The sequence below is a fragment of the Pelophylax lessonae genome, assembly GCF_965119305.1.
Source record: "Pelophylax lessonae genome assembly, chromosome: 10".
NCBI classification, from domain to species: Eukaryota; Metazoa; Chordata; class Amphibia; order Anura; family Ranidae; genus Pelophylax; species Pelophylax lessonae.
In genome coordinates this window covers 69,150,250-69,175,074 of record NC_138777.1, presented here as the reverse complement: position 1 = coordinate 69,175,074, position 24,825 = coordinate 69,150,250, and the positions used below count along the sequence as shown (strand labels likewise).

At 42.7% G+C, this 24,825-nt stretch overlaps 1 protein-coding gene across 1 annotated transcript in view; it reads left to right on the top strand.

Annotated features, from left to right (window-relative positions):
• IGHMBP2 (immunoglobulin mu DNA binding protein 2) overlaps positions 1 to 24,825 on the top strand; it is a 79,857-nt gene that overhangs the window by 13,805 nt on the left and 41,227 nt on the right. The window contains exons 4-8 of the mRNA XM_082270244.1: positions 5,253 to 5,350; positions 8,748 to 8,911; positions 12,785 to 12,985; positions 15,723 to 15,870; positions 22,414 to 22,588. Coding sequence (XP_082126370.1) covers positions 5,253 to 5,350; positions 8,748 to 8,911; positions 12,785 to 12,985; positions 15,723 to 15,870; positions 22,414 to 22,588 — 786 coding nt within the window. The remainder of the gene's footprint in view (positions 1 to 5,252; positions 5,351 to 8,747; positions 8,912 to 12,784; positions 12,986 to 15,722; positions 15,871 to 22,413; positions 22,589 to 24,825) is intronic.

Below are 24,825 nucleotides of genomic sequence, written 5' to 3'. Positions count from 1 at the left end.
GATACAGTTGTCTCTACCGTGCCAAAAGCGTGAGGTGGGGGAGTCAGCATCACCAGACCCTCATCAGCATTCCATGGAGGTCCCCACAAAAACGGGACCGAATGTGTCCAAGTGTCCCAAGAAGAGTCTTTCTATGAGACATAAGTGACCAGGGATGTATTATAACCTAGTATCAGGGTGTATATTTGAAATTTTAAATTAGTAAGAGATGATAATATGTAAAGGGAACATCTGGTCCTTATGTTAGTTTAAATTGAGTTATAGATGTGAGAAAACAAGGTGAAAACAGTGAGAACCTGTGCGGTCTAGTCTGAAGGTCTCTACAGCATTTAGCCTTTGGGGTGGATGGTACAATTTCCAGCTCATAAACGGCCCCCCACACACAGTCCTATCCCTATAATAGGTACATAGGGGTAAGAGTTAATATCCGTTAAGTATAGCAGCAAAGCCTGTAAAAAAAAAAATGTGAGTATCCAGAAAAATAAATGTTTAAATCTGAATATACATCCCCAGTATGTGGAATCTACAGGGCTTACCTTCGTTTCAATCAAAAGAGTGGTTGTCAATGCTGTGTCTGTTAAGGTGTCGCATCGCTGTGTTCTAGAACAACCATCACTGCTAGAACAACCATCACTGCAACCCTCCACTGATCTGGGCTTTTGGCTAGACAGAAATCCACTGCAAAACACATGAAAGCCACCTTAGTGTTTGCAAAAAAGCACCTGAAGGGCTCTCGCACTGTGAGGAACAAGATTCTCTGATCTGATGAAACCAAGATTTAACTGTTTGGCCTTGTCAGTTCTAAATGTTATGTCTGGAGAAAACCAGGCACTGCTCATCACCTTCCCAAGACCCATCAGTGAAGCATGGTGGTGGCATCATCATGCTTTGGAGGGGTTTCTCAGCAGCAAGGAATGGGAGACTCGTCAGGGTTGAGGGAAAGCTATATGGAGCAAAGTACAGAGATGTCCTCAATGGTTCACCTTCCAACATAACAATGGTCCTAATCACAGGAGTGGCTTAGGGACTCTGTGAATGTCCTAGAGTGGCCCGTCCAGAGCACCGACTTTAACCCCATTGAACATCTCTGGAAAGACCTGAAAATAGCTGTCCACTGATGTTCCCCATCCAACTTGACTGAGCTTGAGAGGATTTGCAGAGAAGGGTGGCAGAAAATCAACCAGTCCCCCAGTCCTGGTGTGCAAAGCTTGTTGTGTCATACCCAAAAAGACTTGAGGGTTGTAACTGCTCCTAAAGGTGCTTCAACAAAATATAGTGTCTGCATATTTAAGTGCATGTGATATTTCGGTGTTTTCTTTTTCATAAATTTACAGACATTTCTAAAATTCTGTTTTCACTTCACTATAGGGGTATTGAGTGTAGATGAATGATAAAAAAAAATGAATGTAAACAACTGTAGTGTCAGGCTTTTTTTTATTTTTTTAATCATTTGGCCATTAGCCATGTGGTGGTTACAGCACTTTTAATTTTGAGCACTTATTTTATTTTATACACCCCTGACAAAGCTCTTTCTTAGAGTGAAACATGTAGGCTCCATGTACACGGGACGTTGGAAATGGCCGTTTAGGAGCAGTTGGGCGTTTTTTTTAGAAGCCCCTGAACCTATCTACATTTTATCTTATCTGCCCATGTACACAGGGTCGTTTACAGTCATTTGCAGGCAGTTGAGTTCAGGGACGTTTTTTGGAACACAATTATTTGCGTTCGAACGTGTGTTTCCTGGCGTTTGAAACGCAGAAACGTGGCCGAACACGACCAAACGTGACCGAACGTGATGAACATACGTTCAGCCACGTTATACGTTTTTTTTCTTCCATTCAAAATCAATGGTTCCCTATGGGAGCCTATTGATTTGAATGGAAGTCGCATCGCAAGTCGGATCAGGATGATCCGACTTGTGGCGCGACTTGCGCTGTGAGAATCTTAAGTGGGAACTCCACGCCAAAAATAGAAAAAAAACAGCATGGGGGTCCCCCTCCCCCAGGTTCCAAACCAGGCCCTTCGGGTCCGGTATGGAATTTGAGGGTATCCCCACGCCAAAAAAATGGCATGGGGTCCCCCCCAAAATCCGTACCAGACCCTTATCCGAGCATGCAGCCTGGTAGGGCAGGAAGGGGGAGGGGACGAGCGAGCGGCCTCACCCCCCCTGGACCATACCAGGCCACATGCCCTCAACATGAGGGGGGTGTTGGTGCTTTGGGGCAGGGGGAGCTCTGCACCCCCCACCTCAAAGCACCTTGCCCCCATGTTGATGAGGACAAGGGCCTCATCCCCTCAACCCTGGCCGGTGGTTGTGGGGGTCTGCGGGCAGGGGGCTCATCGGAATCTGAAAGCCCCCTTTTAACAAGCGGGCCCCCCAGATCCCGGACCCCCTTCCTATGTGAAAGGGTATGGGGGTACACTGTACCCCTACCCATTCACCCCATAAAAGGCAGTGTATGTAAATAATGACAGGAGACGTTTTGGAAAGTTTATTAAAAATCTTCATCCGGCCTTCTCCTGCTCTGGTCTTCTGCTCTTTTGCTGTCCGCTCTTCTGCTGTCCAATCTTCTTCTGCTCTTTTGCCTCCTCTGGTCTTCTTCTTCTTCTTCCTCCGGTCCACCTCCGACGATGTCTCCGGTGATTATTCCGGTCTCTGCAGCTTGTTATATAGCCATTGTGGGCGTGTCCTCCTGGTGACGTCACCGGGAGGCCCCACCCCTTATGTCACAGATGACGTCATCTGTGACATAAGGGGGAGGGGCCTCCCGGTCACGTCACCGGGAGACCACGCCCACAATGTTATATAACAAGCTGCAGAGACCGGCATAATCACCGGAGACATCGTCGGAGGAGGACCGGAGGAAGAAGAAGAAGACCAGAGGAGGCAAAAGAGCAGAAGATTGGACAGCAGAAGAGCGGACAGCAAAAGAGCAGAATACCAGAAGACTGGAGAGGGAGAAGACCAGAGCAGGAGAAGGCCGGATGAAGATTTTTAATAAACTTTCCAAAACGTCTCGTCATTATTTACACACACTGCCTTTTATGGGGTGAATGGGTAGGGGTGCAGTGTACCCCCATACCCATTCACATAGGGAGGGGGTCCGGGATCTGGGGGGCCCCCTTGTTAAAGGAGGCTTCCAGATTCCGATGAGCCCCCTGCCCGCAGAACCACCGGCCAGGGTTGTGGGGATGAGGCCCTTGTCCTCATCAACATGGGGGCAAGGCGCTTTGAGGTGGGGGGTGCAGAGCTACCCCTGCCCCAAAGCACCAACACCCCCCCATGTTGAGGGCATGTGGCCTGGTATGGTCCAGGGGGGGTGGGGCTGCTCGCTCGTCCCCTCCCCCTTCCTGCCCTACCGGGCTGCATGCTCGGATAAGGGTCTAGTACGGATTTTGGGGGGGACCCCACGCCGTTTTTTCGGCGTGGGGCTACCCTCAAATTCCATACCGGACCCGAAGGGCCTGGTTTGGAACCTGGGGGGGACCCCCACGCCTTTTTTTTTCCCATTTTTGCCGTGGAGTTCCCCCTTAAGATTCTCACAGCGCAAGTCGCGCCGCAAGTCGGATCATCCTGATCCGACTTGCGGTGCAACTTCCATTCATATCAATAGGCTCCCATAGGGAACCATTGATTTTGAATGGAGGCAGAAAAAACGCTGCTAGCAACGTGGCCAAACGTGCAATAACGTTAATGGAAAAAGCTACTGAAAGCACGTTTAACAGCTGCTTTTTCCCAGCGTCAGAACTTGCTTTGCAGCACGTTTTTTCTAACGTCCCGTGTACATGGAGCCGTAGAGTATTTTCTTTTTCTTAGTGAGTTTAGGTGCACAATCATGTTTAGATATGGTATTTTGGTTGGTGGGGAGGGTTTTTATTTCTAGGTTGCTCTCATATCTCGTAGTTCTCAGTGGCCAGGAGTCAGTATTATATTGCAGTCAGGACGCTTTTTAGGTCCAGGAAGTATGGAAGTAATAGATTGACTATAGGAGCATAGAGTAGGGTGATTTCTATCAGTTGATTCTTTTTTTTTGTGCTTCCTTTAGCGCAGGCATGTCCTAAGTCCGGCCCGCGGGCCAAATGTGGCCCCCGGGCTGCTTTTATACGGCCCCACAGGTAATTTGGAAAAATACATTGGCATCATTCATGACTTTTTTTTGCTGCCATCATTAATCATCATCGGTGGGTTCATATAGCGCTTATATGTGGTTAACCCTTGTGTGACTGATTGCATCTCAGTTAACGTCAGTTGGTCTAAATTAGTTATCAATATATTTGAACACAACATGTATACTTGGTGTTATGTTCCTGTTCATATTTTTTTTTAACTTAAAAGTTGACAGACGACTTTTATTACCAATAATATGTAATGTACTTTACAATGTTCCTGACGTATATTTCAGCTTGCTGGATTTTTTTCTCCTCTGGCCTTCAGATATGAAAGGCAGAGTGATTTAACATCCGTTTAGATTTGTCATCCATGTGATGAAAGGAAAAGTATGCCGTTTGCAATAAACTTTGCATAAAATTGTTTGTTTGTATTTAATTTGAATGGTCCAAAGAATGTCAGGTGAAATGGTCGGCCCTCACGGATGTTCACTTCATCAGAGCTGGGCCTCTTTGAAAAAAGCTGGGACACCCCTGCTTAGCTATTTACTGCAGTATAGACGGAGCCACTAAGAAGCCACCCCTTCCTAGAAGTAAAAAAAAACACACATCAAACAAATTTACTTTAGCCCCCGTTCACATGTCAAATCGGAGCCTAATGCCAGCACTGTCCGAATCGGTGCTATGCCTACCTTGTGGCGCTGCACAGATTCCAAAAAGTAGTTTCTGCACTACTTTTGCCGACTTCAGGGGTGATTTCAATAGACATCTGTACATAAACCCGCACAAAATGTCTCTCAAATCACCCCCAAAGTCGGACTGAAATGCTAGTTTGAAATTGTGCAAGTTCAGATTTCAAACCTGCATTCAGTGTGAACCAAGGCTTAATAAAGTCCTAAATGTTTTTAGGCATTGTCCCTAGCTTTCCTGGTGCGTGGGCAGGAATACTCTGTGAGAGCTGATTAATTAATACCAATAGGAGGGACTTTTTATTATAAGAGGCATTTGTTATTTTTTTATTTCGCTTGAATCCTATTTTTGTCCAAGGCATTGCATGTAGACTAATCTCAAAGTAAATAAGCAGACAGGTAATTGTACTAACCTTACATTTTACATTCAAATATTGTTTCTTCATTTTTCTACAGGGCTTTGATTACACTGAATCAGTACCACACAGGACCTGCAACTTCCATAATAGATGTCCTTTTTGGGTTATCTGAACCGAGCAGTGCTGGGTTGGCAAGTGAGACAATCATAAAAATGCATTTGTTATTATCTGCACATGAGATGCTAAAGGGCAAACACAAGTAATGGAAAGGTTCAGGCATTTGCCTTTTCTGGAGAATATACTGCTCCATTCTCCTTCCAGTGTTGTTCACATGACCAAAAGCAAAGGCCTCCCTGCTGTTGGGAAGGATTGCTCTGTCTGACTTCTGATCCTCCCTTTCAACAAAGATCAAGAACCCCCAAACTTAATTATCTCTCCTCTCTCTCCTCTCTCCTCTCTCTCCTCTCTCCTCTCTCCTCTCTCCTCTCTCTCTTCTCTCTCTCTCCGAAAAATATATCATTGTCTATGAATAGCCTATGTTACTTCTGAAAAGCTGCTTTTAAATGCACAGTGAACCTTGAACTGATAATATGAAAAAACAGGGCTATTTACTCTTTCTGGAAAGGTACCATCAGTGCTGAAAGATTATATTCAGGTTTTAGAGCAGCATAAACTCCATCAACTGGTATCCTCAGTTCCCAGACATTTACAGAGTGTTGTTAAAAGAAGAGGGGATGCTACACTGTGGTAAACATGGCCCTACCCCAACTTTCTTTGAAATTGGGGTTGTGCTTTGCCAGTTTTTTGTTGTCCTGTCCCCAACTTTTTTGAGACTTGTTGCTGTCATCAATTTAAAAAAATAAAAACTTATTTTTTTTCTTAAAATGGTACATTTTATCAGTTTAAACATTTATAATGTTTCATTTTTTCTATTTTGAATAAAAATTGGGTTTATGAGAAAATCATTGCATTCTGTTTTTTTTTGGGTTGTAAGAAAGGAAACTAAATAGTGTAATATTGTTTTTTATTTGGCTCAGCAAAAGAATAAAATAATACTAACATTTTAAATGGGCATCACAACACTGTTGGTACAAGCAGACTTCAATTATAAATGGTATCCAACAATCTTACTAGTAATGTTCGTATCCAAGATGGCGCCAACTGCAGTAACAAACTCCCAGCACACATCAGAGACCCAGCACAGCAAACAGGAAATTATGTATCACTACAAGCCAACCCCTACATGTTTCGTCTGTTGACTTCCATAGGATCACTTCAACAGCCAGTACAATCACTACTAACATCTAAATACAGTTTGCATTTTTATTCAAATGTTTTGCAAATTGTATTTTTGTATTTTCCAGTGGTTCATAAAGCCCAAATCCAGCTTTAACCACATTGGTATACACCCACTATATGCATTTCAGTTTTGGGGGAATAGCTTTTAAAACATGTAACCAGTAAGCAGACAGCACATGGATAAAGTAAACTAAACCTATATGGCAGAATGAGTGTGTATAGACACAAAAACACAGCTCCTGTCAGTCGTTTCCAATAAAGAACAGCTTTAAATAAATTACCATTTGATTTGTATAGATGGTAATCCTTTTGTAACGCACAAAAGTCTGGGGCAGCTTGATGAGCTTTTCAAAGTCAAAGATTTTTAAGATCACCTTTGTATCGTTATGGCAGATACATACGTACTTTTTGTTTTACTATTTGGTGGAAGCTTCCTTTTCAGATTCAGCCCACCAAAACATAATAATTTAGTTGTTGGTGGAGCCTGGTGAGCTGAGTCAGCCCTAGCTTCTTATTTATCTGACATGTTCCATCTGCAGTAATTTCCCAGCATAATTACATCAAAAACCCCCACACTATGTGACCCTTCTGCGTAGTAATATGTATCCCCTATTTTCCAAATGACCGGCAACTTCTGTTCATAAGTCTCATGGGGGTATGCCAACGCTTTGCTTTTTTGTTAGACACTTTAGTCAAGGCTCCAGGAGCACTCTGCATAGGAAATTAAAATTAAACTTATGCCATGACACTGTGGGGTTGATTTACTAAAACTGGAGCGAGTAAATTCTGGTGCAGTTCTGCATAGTAACCAATCAGCTTCCAGGTTTTTTTTTGTCAAAGCTTAAAGCGGAGTTCCGGGCACAAAATCGACCTAATCGATTTTGTGCCCATCCGCTGGCTCTTCTTCACCTGAAAAGGAATTGGATAGTTAGGTATATATTTTTTTTTTTTTACTCACCTTGTAATTGTAGATAGAAAATACTCACCTATTCTTCACTTCCTCCCTCTGTGCCGCGGCTCCGCCGTCACTTCCTCTTTGCGATGATTCTTGGGAGCTGAACGTCATCGCTCCCAGGAATCAATGCGACGGCACCGGCCCCGCTCGTCACTTCCGGGGCGACGCCGCATTCCCTGCTAAACAGCTTCTGGGCATGCCCAGAAGCTGTGGAGGAATGCGGCGCCGCACCGGAAGTGACGAGAGGGACCGGTGCAGGCGCATTCTGGGAGAAGAAGACGCGGAAGAGGACGCAGAAGAGGATCGCGCCGGCTTCAGCTGCCCACAACAGAGATGGCAACGCTGGAGAAGAAATTTTATAAGTGAGTATTTCTTCTTGCAGGTAAGTGCGAACCGGGATAGATCAGAGGCTAGCCATTGTGGAATGTACTAGCCCTGACTGTCCCGGGGGTATGTTTATTGAAAAACTGTTTTTGTGCCCGGAACTCCGCTTTAATTGAACAAGCTTAGGTTAGAAGCCGATTGGCTACCATGCAACGCTGCACCAGATTTTGCACTCTCCAGCTTTAGTAAATCAACCCCTGTATGCTGTTTGGCAAACAGCAAAGATCTGAAAAGTGATTCTCTAATGATAAAAAACATCTGATGGATATAAGGCGCCTGAAGGTTTTAGTACCCTTGGGCAATGTTTTGACACTTCGTGGTAGTGTCACAGCCTGACTGCTCCTCCCATCCCCCCATACATTTCTTTTAGCCCAGCACTTTGTTGAGCTGCCTCACTGGTCAATGGAAACGTGTAGGGCAGGGGTCTTCAAACTATGGCCCTCCAGTTGTTCAGGAACTACAATTCCCATCATGCCTAGTCATGTCTGTGAATGTCAGAGTTTTACAATGCCTCATGGGACTTGTAGTTCCACAACATTTAGAGGGCCGTAGTTTTAGGATCTCTGGTGTAGGGGATAGGAGGAGGTGGGCATGCTTTGACACTACCAGGAAGTGCCAAAGGTTTCTCAGATCAGAACAGTGTGACAATTGGACAGCATGCAGGACTAGAAGCTGCTGTAAGCATGTGTGGTGCCTGCACTTTACATCTGTTGGCAATTTATTTTTTTTTGTTTTGTTTTAAAGTAACAGAGTCCCTTTAAAAAACAAAAAAGCTATGCATTGTAAATAGGCAGTTAAAGAGAATTGGATATCTAGCATTCATTACTTCTTATGCTGCCTTCTCTCCAGGAAAATCCTTAGTTTACAGTGTGCATCAGCACAGGTTCATTTTAAATCAGCCTTTGTTTTAGGTTTACTTGGCATTTTCAGTTAATGTTTCTCTTGTGCCTCTAGGACCAGTGGAATTTCTCAATCCATCTTTGGATGATTCACAGAAGGAGGCGGTTGTTTTTTCTTTAAACCAGAGAGAAGTTGCAATTATTCACGGCCCCCCTGGTACCGGTAAGACGACAACGGTGGTGGAAATCATCCTACAAGCTGTGAAGCAAGAACTAAAGGTGAGAAGAGGGTCATGCTTGTCAGAACTCTGTTCTTCCCAGTAAACAGTTATGTGTTATATTACAATGCTAAATTCAATCACTTTCATTAGGACACCTGCTGCTGAGCCTACCACTGCTTACCACAGAAATATTGTTTGTTGGGCCTAGACTAGCAGGCAGTGACATGTCTTCAGTGAATTAAAAATGTGATTATAAAGCCAATGTTGTGTTCTTGCCAGTAAACCAGTTTATGGAAGAAAAAATACTGAAGTACATTGGGGAAAAAAATCTGTCAGTCAATGATTGTTCTATATTTTCTTATTTACGTTGAAGCGCTAAGGAAACTGACAGGCAATGTACATAATAAGGCAAAATATGTCTATACTTACCTATTTTGTTGATGCCCCAGTCTGGTCACATGATCTCCCCAGCAGCCAGCTTCAGTAAAGAGGAGAGATTGTCGACAACCGCTGCAATGCCTGGATGGTGATGTCACTCATAGACTTAAAGAGGAAGTAAACCCTCCTCTGCAACTTGTACCTATAGGTAAGCCTATGCACTGTTTAGGAGATATGTACTTTTCATGCAGCCAGTGACATCACTGGCGCATGCGCTCTGAAGGAACGGCCGCTCGTGCCGTTCCTTCAGAGCCCCATGCCGTGGCCATCGGCTCCCGCACGCGAGTGACGTCATCGCAGCTCCAGCCAATTGGATGGCCGGATGCCGCAAACTCGGAAGAAGGGCGACACATGTCACCCATGAGAGAGGTGAGCGGTCAGCACTTCGGGGCTTCGTTCTAAGGTAAGTATCTCATAATGAGCTAGTATGCGATGCATACTAGCTCATTATGTGTTTGTCTTTCAGGTGTTTTTTTTTCTTAATTCTGAGGATTACAACCTCTTTAAGCTGGCCATATATGCATCAAAATTCACCTGGGACCAGCTGAGATTCGATCCATGTGTGGGCAGGCTGATTGTATCCAATCAGTCCATCGATCGACTTTGGTACAACCAACCTGTTGAAAATTTTACATGTGATTACTGCTGACTGCTTTAACTGCGAGCAGTAATCATTGGGGTTGATTTGCTAAAACTGGAGAGTGCAAAATCTGGTGCAGCTCTGCCTAGAATCCAGTCCGACTGTATTCCAGGCTTTTTGTTAAAGCTTAAACAGACTGAAGTTAGAAACTGGCTACCATGCAGAGCTGCACCAGATTTTGTGCTCTCCAGTTTTAGTAAATCAACCCTATTGTGTTCTGCTGGCCGGGAAGGCTCCGTTCATCAATGGACTGCTTCAGGATCATGGGATCGTACAGGAACCCCCTCAGAGTCGGTAAGTATAGACATCTTTTCTTTACAGAGTAGTTAGTATGAGGCTTAAGCCTAGTACACACCACTAGTTTTTTTTTTTAACCCCACAATGTTAGTGCAGCGATCTCCCATGATGTTCTTTTGTGTTCTGACCCCATGCCAATGGCTAAGAGCGCTGATCAGGAGCTGTTCGGCTGCTGGCTTTCCAGCTTGCTTGTCCGACAGAAGCCAGCAAAAAGGCCAGCTTCTGTCAGACCGGCTGCCATACACATGGGCCGAATGTCGGCCAGTGAACCGGCCGATGTCACCCGACATTCTGCCCATATGTACTAGGCTTGAGAAATGGGGACAGGAGCAGGTTTACCTGGCCTGGACTTCTACTTTAGGTATTCATACAAAAGTTCAGCAAAATCTTTCTTGGGAGCATACAATGGTATCGTGGACTTAACAAATTTCCTATACTTTGTTTGATTGCCATACCGTTGTTGATTTCTAACATTCAGAAATACTGAATATTCTAAATGTATTAAAATATCCTTCAATGCACTTGAATAAACTCAATATACTACGCGGAAGATTTTATCTACCTTTTTGACCTTTCATACATTCCTATAACATATACGATAGCTTACACAAATGAACGAATGTTCGTGATCACGAAAGTTCTACCACCGGATTAAAGTTTTCCTAACACATGCAAATTGATTTTTCCAGCTAGGGACCACATCCACAAATGGAATTTTTATTTGTTCAGATAAGAATCAAGAAATTTTTGTTATCCTTTGATTCTCCAGCTCACTATGGTCAAACAATTTTTTGATTTGTCCCCATTAAGTCCTAGAAAACTGAATGAACGTTCTAAAAACAAACATTTTCTAATGAAATTCTACGTGATTCATGGCAAAGCCTAACTCCAGGAAGATATATATATATATATATATAATTTTTCCCCATGCATTGGGTCTATGCCCACACTGCATGGCATAACTGCTCATTTTGTCTAGAGGTGGACCATACTCACCCGATCCTGTGGAAAACGGCGCTCCTCCTGTCCAGCGGTATACTATTAATGATGTCTTCAGTTCCAGAGATGGTCTTTGAGTGCGATGACCTCAGGAACAGTCCACTGCCCAGACCACTGGACTGCGAAGGGGCAGGAGCCAAAGGAACCGGTCTTGTGAGTATATCTTGTCTGTCCGAACCCCTAGACCAGTGATGGCGAACCTTGGCACCCCAGATGTTTTGGAACTACATTTCCCATGAGGCTCATGCACTCTGCAGTGAATTTGAGCATTATGGGAAATGTAGTTCCAAAACATCTGGGGGGCCAAGGTTTGCCATCACTGCCCTAGACCAAAACTAGCAGTTACCCCACTCTGTGCAGTGTGGGCACAGACCCATTGCCTAGTAAAACTGAAAAAAAAAAACGTTCAGTTTTAAATTAAGTTTCTTTTACTGGTAGTGTTGCCAGCAGGAGAGGATTCGATAGGAAGTCTCCCCAACAGGGCTTTAGATACCAATAAAATCCCAACAGAGGTTATTCCCAGAAAGGTTCTAATTTAAAGCCAAGTTCTAAGCAAATATCCAAATTCACAGAAATACATATAAGGCAGATTTTTTATTTCTGTCCACTTTGTCCTGAGATGCACTCAACTCTGCCTCGCAGTACAGCCCTGTCCTCTCTCTGTCTCTCTGCTCCTTCTTATCAGCATGTCCTGTATTCACATATGAGCACTGCAACACAACTAAGCTTTGCTGGAAAGGAGGCTGCAAGATATTGATACCAAGCCAAACTGGGGTATTGGTTGCATTAAAAAAATACATTCAATGATATAGTAATAATTACAGAGCTGCAATAATGTGTCATTTACTGTATATTTGCTTGGCATTCAGCTTTACATTTGAGCTGTAAAAGACTAGCTAAATGCTGACTTGTATTTATTAGGAAATCATTAAGGGCTTGTTTACACCATGTCATTCTGAATGGCATCCCCACACACCTGGCAACTGATGTGCACTGCAGCGCATTTCACCCAATGCACTAATGTGCGATCCCAAAGCATTGGTGCATTTTTTTGGCAGTGCATCGCAAGACGCAATAGTGCGTCGCTGCATATTGTTTGCACTGCAATTCACATCCATTGGCAGGTGCGTAGGGATGCCATTCAGAAATAATGACACAGAATCGCACCAATGCAATTATTGTGCATTGCAATAAACGGTGCCGTAACGTAAGGACATGGTGTTAACAGGCCCTAAATGAATTTTAAATGCAACTATAGTGTACATTTAATCTTGATGTTCGCTTCTTGTATTCCTAGATACAGCAGCTTTGAGGCTAGAATAGGAGAAGTAATGCTCTGCTGGATTGCACATATAATGACAGTGAACAACATGTTAAAAAGAGTGATGAATTATCACTGTTGTGTTCTTGAATAAGCTGTACTGCTGCTGCACTAAATACGATTATAAATAACCAGCTCTTTTCTCTATGAGACATCTGCTATGAGTGGCCTTACACTACCATAGGCCAGATCTTCTGGCCAGTATGCACTAAGATGTCCCATACTTTTTTCTCCAGGTCCTTTGCTGCGCTCCTTCCAATGTAGCTGTGGACAATCTAGTTGAGCGCTTGGCTGCTTATAAAGAGCGAATATTACGTTTGGGGCACCCTGCACGTCTTCTGGAATCCCTACAGCATCACTCTCTGGATGCTATGCTGGCACATAGTGATAACTCTCAGATCGTTGCTGACATACGCAAAGATATTGACCTGACGTTTGTAAGTATTTATTTATTTTTTTCAAAGATTTTAGAATTTTTTTTTTGTAAGCACCACAACAAGGGGATTGTGCTTTACTAAAATTCATATCTCCATACAAGCAGGTTAACTCCACAATTGATTATGAAAGACAATGCAGTTGTTAGGTGACTTGTGACTGATTTTCTTTTATCAATCATTGGAAAACACAGCAGTACTTTTAAGGCTGGTACACATGGGTCGAATATTGTTTCTGTTGAACCAGCTGACATTCGGTCCTTGTATACAGCAGCCTGTTTGACGGGAGCCAGTCTAACAATCAACTTTTTGAACAGGAATGCTGGAACACCAGCCAATGGCTGTAAGCGCTAATCAGATCAGTGTGTTCTGGCGCATTTGCTTGATTTAAAAAAAATCCACAAAGCTTGAGCCTCAGACCTGGCATACACAGATGCTGGATGCAGAATATTTAATGCCAGGGCCTTGGCCACACTCTGCTGCCAATCCAGGTGTTCTTAAGGAGAGACAGTGTAAAGCCATTGCCAAGCCACAGCCCAAACATGGTATTTGGGAAATGAAGCAAGTTCAACTGTTCTGTGCACATTGCAGCTATAGCCACCAGCAGTCATTATTGTATTATGCCGGTGGGGAAGGCTCTCTGCGCTCCCCATTGGCAGAACACAAAAGCGCTGCAGGAGGGATTCCTCCATCAACACAAACTGTGTTGATGGGGAAATCAAGCAATTTTCTTCCTTTAACCTGTGTATTAAGGTAGGAAAATTTCATAAAGTGTGGCCTGCCTAAGTCTGGCTCTAGAAAGGCATTGAGAATAGAGAGGTACATTGAGAAAATAGAGGTACTGTATCTGCCTGTTCTGTCTGGCAATGCTGCGAGAACAGGGCTTTCGTCATAACTTTCTCTGACTTGGCTAATGAGTGAATGCTGCTCTTATGAATGTGAATTATCGCAGTGAAATTCTCTTTTCATTTAAAAAAATAAGAACAGACTGTGCAAGCTCACAAAAAATCGTTTTCGAACGTGTGAGCAGGAACAAGGATTTCCGCAGTAGAAGCCACTTCATAGACTGATACACACCCATTTATAACAAAGGATTCAGTCAATGGCTGTCATTTACGAAGACTGGACCACGTGCGGGCAGCATATAAGTGCATAAAATTGAAAGAAGTCTTTTTTTTTCTTGGCACAGAAATATAAGCTTAAATTATATTTTTCAGAGAAGGCATACCTGCCACCTACAGCTACCACTTTAACTCAAAATCTGAACGGACACAGCATATAGATTTAGTGTTATAATAGATTATACCATAATTGTTTTATTTAAAAAAAGAAATGAATAGAATAGGGAAGGTTTGGCCACCCCATCAGTTTTTTTTATTGCGGTTTGTGTCCCCCCCCCCCCCCCCCCCCGGTAGAATTAAACCCTTCTGTTTTTCCTACTAACCACTGTCACAGGCTGAAAATGAGGGAATTCACCAGAACACCAATAGAGGGGAAATGATTCAGTTGGTACACTTGTTGCATTGACAACTTTCTAAAGGAGAATTTCCCTCCCTTTGGAGAGATTTCTTCTCTTTTCCTGTTGTGTCAGCATGACAGCAAACAAAGTTACATAGACATGAAAAAAAACTGACAGGGATTTTCACCTTCTCATACCTAAAGGGGTTGTTAAGTCAGAAGGTTTTTTTATCTTAATGCATTCTATGCATTATGATAAAAAATCTTCTGTGTGCAGCAGCCCCCCTTGCCCCCCCCCCTCAACATTTACCTGAGGTTCCTTTCTGTCCAGCAATGTCCACAATTGTGTCAGCCGTCCGAGATTCTCCCTCCTGATTGGCTGAGACACAGCAGCTGGTGCCATTGGCTGCTGCTGTCAGTCAAAGTCAGATAGCCAATCAGAAGAGAAAGGGCGGAGAGGGGTCGGAGCTCCGTGTCTGAATGGACACAGGGGGCTGTGACTTGGCTCAGGTGCCCCCATAGCAAGCTGTTTGCTGTGGGGGCACTCAACAGGAGGGAGGGGCAAGGAACACAGAAGAGGGACCTGAGAAGAGTAGGATCCGGGCCTCTCTGTGCAAAACCAACTGCACAGAGGAGGTAAGGATAACATGTTTGTTATTTTTATAGGGAAAAAAAAATAGACTTTACAATCCTTTTAAAGTGGAACTTCACTCCCCCAATCAATATTGACTATTTTTATTTACTCATGCTGCTAACATTAGTAAATAGACAAGAAAGTATATCATATTTACTTGTTGTTTTTTTTTTTTACATTTCTTTAGTTACTTCCTGGTTTCTTTCCCCAGAAAAATCATGTCAAACCTCCCAGGGGTCCTTAGGAGAGAAGAAGTGGTTTTCTCAACTAAGCACACCCTCCTGCATGCATGCTTAAGCTAAGGGCAGATGTATTCCAGGAAGCAAATGTCCTTTCTTGAGATGGCCACAGCCAGGAATGCTAGGGGGTGTTTTTCAAAGTGATTTCTCAACAAAATAAAGCATGGAGACATGGATGGATGGGGGAGTTTGCTTTGATCATTCAAAATGAATTAAATAGTGTTTTTGGTTTGTGGTGCTGAGATCCAGTGAAGATCTGCTCCAACCCAAAACAGAAAAAATGGCTCTAGTAATAAATTTAATTCCAATAAAATGTCATAATTTTGATGTATAGATGTTGCTTAGGTGTTTTCGCTTTCATTTTGCATTACACTTATTTTCATATTCATTTTATTGTTATGTTTTCTAGGCAAAAATGAGAAAACTGCCACGCAAAGAAGAAAAGGGCAGCTTCAGAACAGAAATTAAAGCTCTTAGGAAAGAACTGAAAGAACGCGAGGAGGCAGCAATGATCGAAACATTGAAATCTGCCAATGTTATCCTCTGCACAACGACAGGTTAGTCAGGGCTGCAGCCTTTTCCAGCACACAATACTATAATGATGTATGAGCTTGTTTCCATCACATTTACTTACTACAGCTGCTATTGATTCCTTGCTAAAATAGACTTCTTGCCCTATGATTCATATACCATTTGTGAAAGATATTTTCTAAAGAATATAAATAGAATGTCAGAATGACTCATATCTCTCCTAACAGAGGTGTCTGATATATCGTGGCTGCAGAAGCCTTCTTTCTATTTAATGACTGTGAAGGTGATATACTGAAACATTTATATGTTTGTCTGTTAAAGTCAATATACAACCTGCACTATGTTACTTAAGGGGAAAGGTTCATATGCCCTTTTTTCCTTGCAAATATTTCAAAGCAGAAGACTTAATTCAAAGGCTATGTATACGAAAAAGTGATCTTTTAGTTATAGGAGAAGCCTGGTGGGCTGAGTCAACCTCCTGTCTTTATATGTTTCGTGGCTGATCCCAACAGGGAGATCTCCATGGCATAACTACCGACTCTTTTTGTGTCCACTTGGACATTTGGGCTGTTCCATCCACCTATGTGTGTTCCAGAAGAAAGCAGAAAAGCAGCGCCTACTAAATGTAGCATGTACAGTTCAATGAGGGTTAAAAGAAATAGTACACTCACTAGGGTAAAGGATATGCCAGCATAGTAAGTGGAATAGTTCATCTGCAGGGTCTCTCTAGGCTGGTAACAGATGAAAGCGGCTGTGTTGATATGCTGATGGTTCTCAGCGTCTTCCAGTGGAAGACGCTGACAGCCTTTAGCTGATCGAAACAGCAGCTTCCATCCGTAAGCGCTGCTTTTTGCTTTCTCCTTTCATGTAGAGCCTTTCCTCGCTCCTGCTGGCAGCCACTAAGTACAGCCTCACTTATTTGGACTATATAACCACCATTGTCATCTGACTACAGTCTTGGACTTTTGTACCACCTGTCCCATCCCCAACAGTTGTCCATATCATATACCTGCAGCCCTGTCTATACTAGTAGAGCGCCATAATATTGCTGTTTCTATTTTTGTTCTAGCATTTCCTGCATTCTCCACAACATAAAATAAATAAATGATCAAAGAGAGTGTCCTGGACTTGTCTCAGTTCTGGATAGAGAGGGGAAGAGTTAGAACCTTTATCAATAAGCAATTTCTACCTCTCAGATGAGTAACCACTGATACCATTGAGCTTTCTAGCTATATCTGTATGGGGGTGAATCTTCCCAATGACCACCAACGCAAGGAGCATTCTGCCCACTGACCATCACACTAATGTACTGTGAGCTGTAAATGTAATAATTAATACCAGGGGTTCCCTGAAGCCCAATAATAATTTCAAGGGTTCTCCATGTTAAAAAAAGTTGAGCAAGGCTGCGTTCGAGGAATTTCCCCTCACTTCCTGCCCTGCTGACAATGTTTTACTAGACAGGAAGTAAGGGGAACTCCTAAAGGAACACAAACAAAAATAAAATAGCTTTTCTTTATTAGAGTAGGGGAAGAATAGAACCCCTGTAAGATTGGAATTTCTGTCCATGTCCCCGTAGCAGACTTTCCCTTAATGTCTGGTAAAACCATTGCTAGCAGGACAGAAAGTGAGAGTAAAGCTGTCTAATAGAGCACCAGAAAGCAGTAAAAACCCAACAAGAGTTTCATTCCTCCACTCTGTCCAAAAGTAGAGGAAAGGTTTTTGACTTGACATAAATTTTAACTCACATAGAGATGTCACTAGTAAAGTCCCTCCAATGTATAAGAAGCCATGGCATGGTTTATACCCCAAGCTTTAAATAAAATATACGTTTTGGGTGGACTGGCCTTTAAGTTGCATTTTTTCCAGTGGCACGGAAAACAATCTTCTTAGAATCTGATTCATCAAGCTGTAACAGAATTGTTATCGCCTTCCTTGTGGGCAACAGAGAAGTCACCGTCCTGCTTTTGATTATATTTTTTTTTATGTAGAACGCCCTTATATTAGAACAAATAAGTCCCAGTGCTGGATCCAACAGCAGGGGGCACTGCAAATTACCTGAAGAAACCCATACTAAAGGCTCAGCAAGTTTTACAAGGTTATCCTATTTATTGAAGCATTACACAGCTCACAGGAGTAAGGCAATGTCTTAGAACACAATAAGGCTTTCTCAAGTGCAATTACAATTGCAAAACTCTTTAATACTTTTTGAAATATACATATATAGGGGTCACAGTTATCAAACTTCTTCTGACAGTCTGTATTGTCCTTCAAAACCAATCCTTTTCTCCCTTTAATTCTTCAGAGTAGTATGGTAGTGTGGAAGAGAAAAGCTTATTGACTGCAGTAGGCATATATCACAGAACACAGGGCTTCATATTCATGGCTGCCTGGCTTATGCTGCCATCTTCAGTTGAATGACACAGCCAAGAAAATGGCAGGTGTCCACACTCGGGCATAACCCTTCGCTGCTCACCAAACCCCAGATTTGTGCTGTTTTTTGGTGATGAATGCATCTGTGAAGTCTATCTGAGGGTTTTATTTTGTGGCTTTTACCTGTAGTTTTCTTCCTAGCCTGCTCTGTACACTCCTGCTGTGGAAAGGCTTTATCTGGATCAGTTGCCTATGGCCCTAGGGCAGTGATGGCTAACCTTGGCACCCCAGATGTTTTGGAACTACATTTCCCATGATGCTCAACTGCACTGCAGAGTGGATGAGTATCATGGGAAAAGTAGTTCCAAAACATCTGGGGTGCCAAGGTTCGCCATCACTGCCCTAGGGTGATGGACAGTACCCAGACCCCGTTATGGTAGATCCGAGACATCCTGTAATGTCCTCAATTGGCACTGGAACCTTTATGCACTCAGTGATCTTCAGGGTACCTGAAATCCAGTGAGCATGCTGGCTAAGTGCTTTAGAGGTCCAAGGTTGTGATCCCCTGTGGGACAGTTGTGTCCCTAAAGGCCCTTTTGGATATGCGGGCCGTGATGGGTAAAGTTTGGGCCCAAGGCCATAGAATGGGGACTTGGGAGTGTACGTGTTAGGTGGATTCCTGTGGTGTGCAATCCCCTTAGTGTTCCCTGGTGTACTGGTGTACCTGGCTGTATACTGACATGGGGCTCAAATTTGAGTGGCTGTGCTGCTCTGCCAGTGGAGAGGTGTTTAAATGGGGTGGTACCAGACTGCACAACACTGTGATGTCATTGGCTGGTGCTGGCAAACACGCTTTGGTTTGGTGTGTCCTGATACACACAAGTCACTAACTCCTTCAACAGTGGCATAGGCACAGCTCTAGCAACACAGTAACAGCAGCTCATTGTCTGCAAGTATTTGGGGAACTTTTTTGTGCAGAAGTTTCTTGCCACATTAGGTGTCTTGGCTCCTCTTAACTGAGTGACCTTCTTGTACCTGGGGTAACAGGCCATGGTGGTGCTCAGGCAGGGGTCAGGACTATGGGGTGGGCTCCCAAAACCCTGTATTTAGTGGGAAGATAACCCTACACAGTTCGCTCTGTAATGGATCACCTACAGGTCAGATGAGCTTTGAATATTTTCCCTTATCTGGTATTTGCTCCAGGGGCACAGTCCTCTGCTACCTTTGAACTCTCAGTGGTCATTTCTGGTCTGCAGGAACAGTTCTCTTATTTTCTCAAAGGTTTGGAAAGCATTAGGCTTGGGGTTATGCCTGGGAGTAGAAACCTGCTTTTTTTTTTTTGCCCATTGTCCATTCACCTGAATGTGGCAGCATAACCCAAGTAGTAATGAGTATGAAGTATAATTTAAGTTTATTGGAATTTTCACATTTTTTGTAGTATAGTTTTTTGGTCTATGGTAGATTTTGGCAGATTTCCACACTGCTTTTTTTATTCATTTTATGTTGTTATTGAGTGTGAATTAACTTAATTGGTGTTAGCTGGCAACATTACTTAAAATATTCTGATTATTTAGAGCACAGGTCACTAATCAGAGAAAAGGGTTTTACAGGCAAACCAAGGATCCTAATTTTCCTTTGAGTTTATAAGTGATAATGTGAAGGTTAGCGGCTTAGTGGCTAGAACGTTTGCCATGCAGCACTGGGGTCTTTGGTTCATGCAGAATACTAGCTTGTATGGGTTCCCTCTGGTTATAACAGTTTCATCCCACACGCCAAATGCTGGAAGGTAATTGGCCACTGTCTAGATTAGACATAATATGTGACTACAAATTGTCCATGTACATGTATTATCACATTCTGCAAGCTAGCCCTAAGCTGAGCAATTTGGGAGAGTTGAGGAAAGACCTACCACCTACCTCATTTAAAAAAAAAAAAATTGGCAAGAAAATAATATGGGAAAGGATCGCAAGCACATCAGACACAGGGGCCAAAAAGCTGGCCCATAGAAATGCCAAGAGTCGGATACGACTAAACAGATATATACTATACATGCATACAATGTAAGGACTCATGCACACTGCAGCTCACAGAAGCGGCTCCTACAGGCTTTTGAGCTTTTTTGAGCTCTTCGTTTTTCTGCCTGGAATCTCCCCTTCATGTTAGCCAATGTGTCCATGCACACTATGGCGTTTACAGGCAGAAAATAAACCCCACCAAACTCGCATTTATAAGAGGAGCTTTCGAGCAGAAAAGATGTCTTAGTGCCCAAAAATGCGTTTAAAAAGCATGAATGAGCATAAAAAGAGCTCAAAGAATGCACAAAAGAAAATTGTAAAAATGAACTAAGGGGAGGGTTTGTAAAAAAAAAAAAATGCTTAAGCTCAAAGAAGCTCAAAAAAAGGTGCAAAAGAGCCCAAAAAAGTACAAGACTCTTCAAGCTGAAATAAAAGCTCAAATGACTGTAAAAGCAGCTATTTTTTTTTTTTTTTTTTTTAGCTGCAGTGTTCAAAAGCCCTAAAGGTTAAACTTTTTTCTCTTTGAAACTCTTATTAATGTTCGCCTATAGTCTTTGCGCTATAGTGACTGAACAGCGGTAACAACAGCAGGCGTAAGTACAAAGCCAACTGTTTAAAAATTATATTAAACCCTCAGTTCTTAAAGGGTACGTTCACTTTTTGGGAAAAAAGAAATGCACATTTTTTTGTAGGGAAAAAAAATGTCCATTTATTTTTATTATTTTTGGAGCTTGTAAAGCAGTGCACCAGAGATCAGCAGATCACGGGTGCCATGCAGGTCTCCAGCAGATCTGCCAGTGTATCCACTTCCCCGTATATCCCGTATGGGTAAGCAGATACAATCTGACAGGAAGCATGAATGAACTACCACAGCACTCCACAGCGCCATGGTAGTTCATTCAAAAAACTACAAGCCTACATCCACAAAGGCTGCCAGACCTTGTAGTTTTCCATGCACATAGCCCTATTTTAAATTGTGACAGCTAGCAGGGAGTGAGAAGAACCCTGCTAACTTTCTCAGCAGGGATCAGGGAGGTGGTGGGGCCGTTCCTCAATATGTATGGATGTAACATGTTACGAAAGGTGAATTTATGCTTTTACGGACTTTCAGCAGCTGATTTAATAACTCACTGAGTATGCAGATTCTTTATCTTTTATTCCTTGCCTATGTTCCTGTTCAGGCTGGTGCCATGACCGCTGCACCAGATTTCCTGTTTCAGGGTGGCTTCTTTCTCTTGCAGCTTCCTGTGGAGCCACCTTTGCATGCTAGAGCTTTCCCTCCCCACACTGTGTGCATCAATAGAAATATACAAGACCTTAGTATAGGATAGCAAGGCACCCCTTACTCTTCCTTCTCTTCTGCCCTTTTCTCTAAGCTAGAGACTGCACTGCCCGCTGTTAACTCTTTCCTGTAATGAGCATAAATTCAGAGAAGCAGCAATGAGAGAGGAGGCAGGAGCATTGACCATTGTAAACTGCAAGCACTGGGGTAAGAATTTTAACAAATAGTTTATTGGGGAATGTTTATTTCAATGTGCTCAATCTGTGAAGCTAATCTGCCGATCGCTGGTGCAATGCTTTACGGGCTCAAAAAAAATAAAAATAAATGCACATTTTTTTTCCCTGCAAAAAAATGTGCATTTATTTTTTTTCCAAAAAGTGAACGTATCCTTTAAGAACTGAGGGTTTATCATTTTTAAACCGTTGGCTTTGTACTTAAGCCTGCTGTTGTTACCTCTGTTCAGTTACTATAGCGCAAAGACTATAGGCGAACATTAATAAGAGTTTCAAAGAGAAAAAAAGCTTTCATTATCGCCTTTAGGGTTCATGAGGGTTTTTTAATACTACTTTAAGTTTTACACATATATAGAAATTGTTTTAGTGTCTCCTTTTAGGTAAAGGTTACTTGTATATTGGATTTGTGGATCATTTTTCCCACAAAGTCTTTACACATGACTGATGTCCTCTCCATAAGATTGGTGACTTGTCTTGGCTTCAAGTTTGGCGCCCCCCCACCTAATCCTTGCAAAACAGATTGTCGGATCTCAGAATTCTGGCATCAAGTCATGCAACTTCAGTGTTTCATTTAGGAAAGTGGATTTCCATCCTAATTACCAATAGTTCATTCTGAAATTACGGACTTGTATACACATTGATCTGTTTCCAAACCCCTTTCTTTGCCAGGTGCTTCCCCGGACGGCCCGCTGAAACTGCTTCCTGATAATTACTTTGACCTGGTGGTGATTGATGAGTGCGCTCAGGCATTAGAGGCCAGCTGCTGGATCGCTCTACTGCAGGCCAGAAAGTGTATCTTGGCCGGAGATCACAAACAGCTACCACCCACCATCATATCTCACAAGTAGGGAGGCAAGCACTGCAGTGATTTCCATTTGTCTCAATATCGTCAATACTTCAGTCTTCTCATTCCGTCTCCAGTACATCTTACTTATTTTATTGCTTTACAAAAGCAAAATAAACAGTTGATATATGTGATCTGTTTTGCCAGTCAATAGATTTGTAATTGTGCTTGGCCAGTCTTGTGATCCCTTTTAGGGCAGTTACCTCCGTTTTTCTCTGCAGTAGTTAAAGTACATCTAAAGTCAAAACTTTACAGTTATTACAAGATCAGTAATCTTTCAATGGCAACTATCTAAAAGGGGAATTCTTCTCACCTCCTCTTGTGTGTCTGGAATAAGAAGTAAAGTGACATTTCCCCAATAGGACAGCTGACATAAGAAAAAAAAGCTGACCGGTTTTAAACACATTTTGCTTTATATTAATAAAAAAAAAAAAAAAAAAAAAAAAAAAAGAAAAGTTTTGTCAATATACTTCAACTAATATGACTCCTATCCAAATATCAGTAAAAAAAAAAAAAATGTGTTTGTAAAAGTATGCTGATGTATGCTTTTACATGCATATCTATTTTGCTATTAATTGGATAGAATATGTGTCATTTTGTATGTTCTTTTATGTTATCAGCCCTGATAAAAGGGGAAAGTTGAGCTTCTAAAATGTGTTGGATTTACTGGACTATTATTTAAAGAGGAAGTAAACCCTCCTCTGCAAGTTGTACCTATAGGTAAGCCTATGATAAGGCTTATCTATAGGTACTGTAAATATCTCCTAAACATGTACCGTTTAGGAGATATTTACCTTACATGCAGCCAGTGACGCCACTGGCGCATGCGCTCTGAAGGAAGGGCCGCTCGTGCCGTTCGTTTAGAGTCCCGTGCCGTGACCGTCGGCTCCCACGCGCGTGTGCGGGAGTGACGTCACCGCGGCTCCGGCCAATCAGATGGCCGGATCCCAGAAGATGGGCGACTGAACATGTCGCCCGTCATAGAGGTAAGCGGGCGGCACGGCGGGGGCTCGTTCTAAGGTACTGTATTTTCTGGCGTATAAGACTACTTTTGAACCTCAAAAAAATCCCCCAAAAATGGGGGGTCGTCTTATATGCCGAGTATAATATCTCCAAGGTAACCTAAGTATAAGTATTACCGGTAGATGTAATCTCTTAAGACGCTGGCTGTGTGGGAATCCTGTACTGGTATACCGTATGTACCGTAGCTTCGGCTACATACAGTGTACCGCGCTGAGCCAATCACAGTGAGCGATGTATTCTATTATTGAATGCAAAGCCTGCTCGGATTGGCGGAGTAACATCAGCCCGCCTCTTTGACTCAGAGCAGGCTTTGCATTCAATAATAGAATACATCGCTCACTGTGATTGGCTCAGCGTGGTATATTGTATGTAGCCGAAGCTACGGTACATACGGTATACCGGTACAGGATTCCCACACAGCCAGCGTCTTGAAATTACATCTACTGGTAATACTTAGGGTACATTGGAGATATTATGAGAGATTACATGTATTACAGTACTTGGGGTACCTTGGAGATCTATTATTATTATTATTATTATTATTATTATACAGGATTTATATAGCGCCAACAGTTTGCGCAGCGCTTTACAATGTGAAGGAAGACAATACAGTTACAATACAGTTCAAAACAGGAGGAACTAGAGGGCCCTGCTCGTTAGATCTATGAGAAATCTGATGTTTTTCAATGGTGTTGCCTTGCTTCGGAAGGGGGGTAGTCTTATACGGCGAGTATAGCCCAAAACCTATGTTTTAACTTGAAAACATGGGGGGTCGTCTTATACGCCCAGTCGTCTTATACGCCGGAAAATACAGTAAGTATTTCATAATGAGCTAGTATGCGATGCATACTAGCACATTGTCTTTCTCTTTCAGGGTGAAAAAAAAAAAAACATTTTTTTTCGGTTTACAACCTCTCTAAAGAGTTGTGGCACTCTCCTTCCTACACTATATAGTAGAACAGCCCAAAGATTATACAATTTTCTTTCCTTCCACTGTGGGAAAGAAAATTGCTCTATTTCCCCATCAACACAGTCAGTGTTGATAGGGGAATCCTTTCCTCAGCGCTCTTGTGTTCTGCTGGCAGGGGAGCCTTCCCTGCCAGCAGAACACAATGATCACTGTTGGCTGCTATAGCTACCGGCAGTGATCACATAAAAAAATGTACAGGCTGCTTATACTGAAGTTGGTCAGTGGAACGGCCAGCTTTCCCATA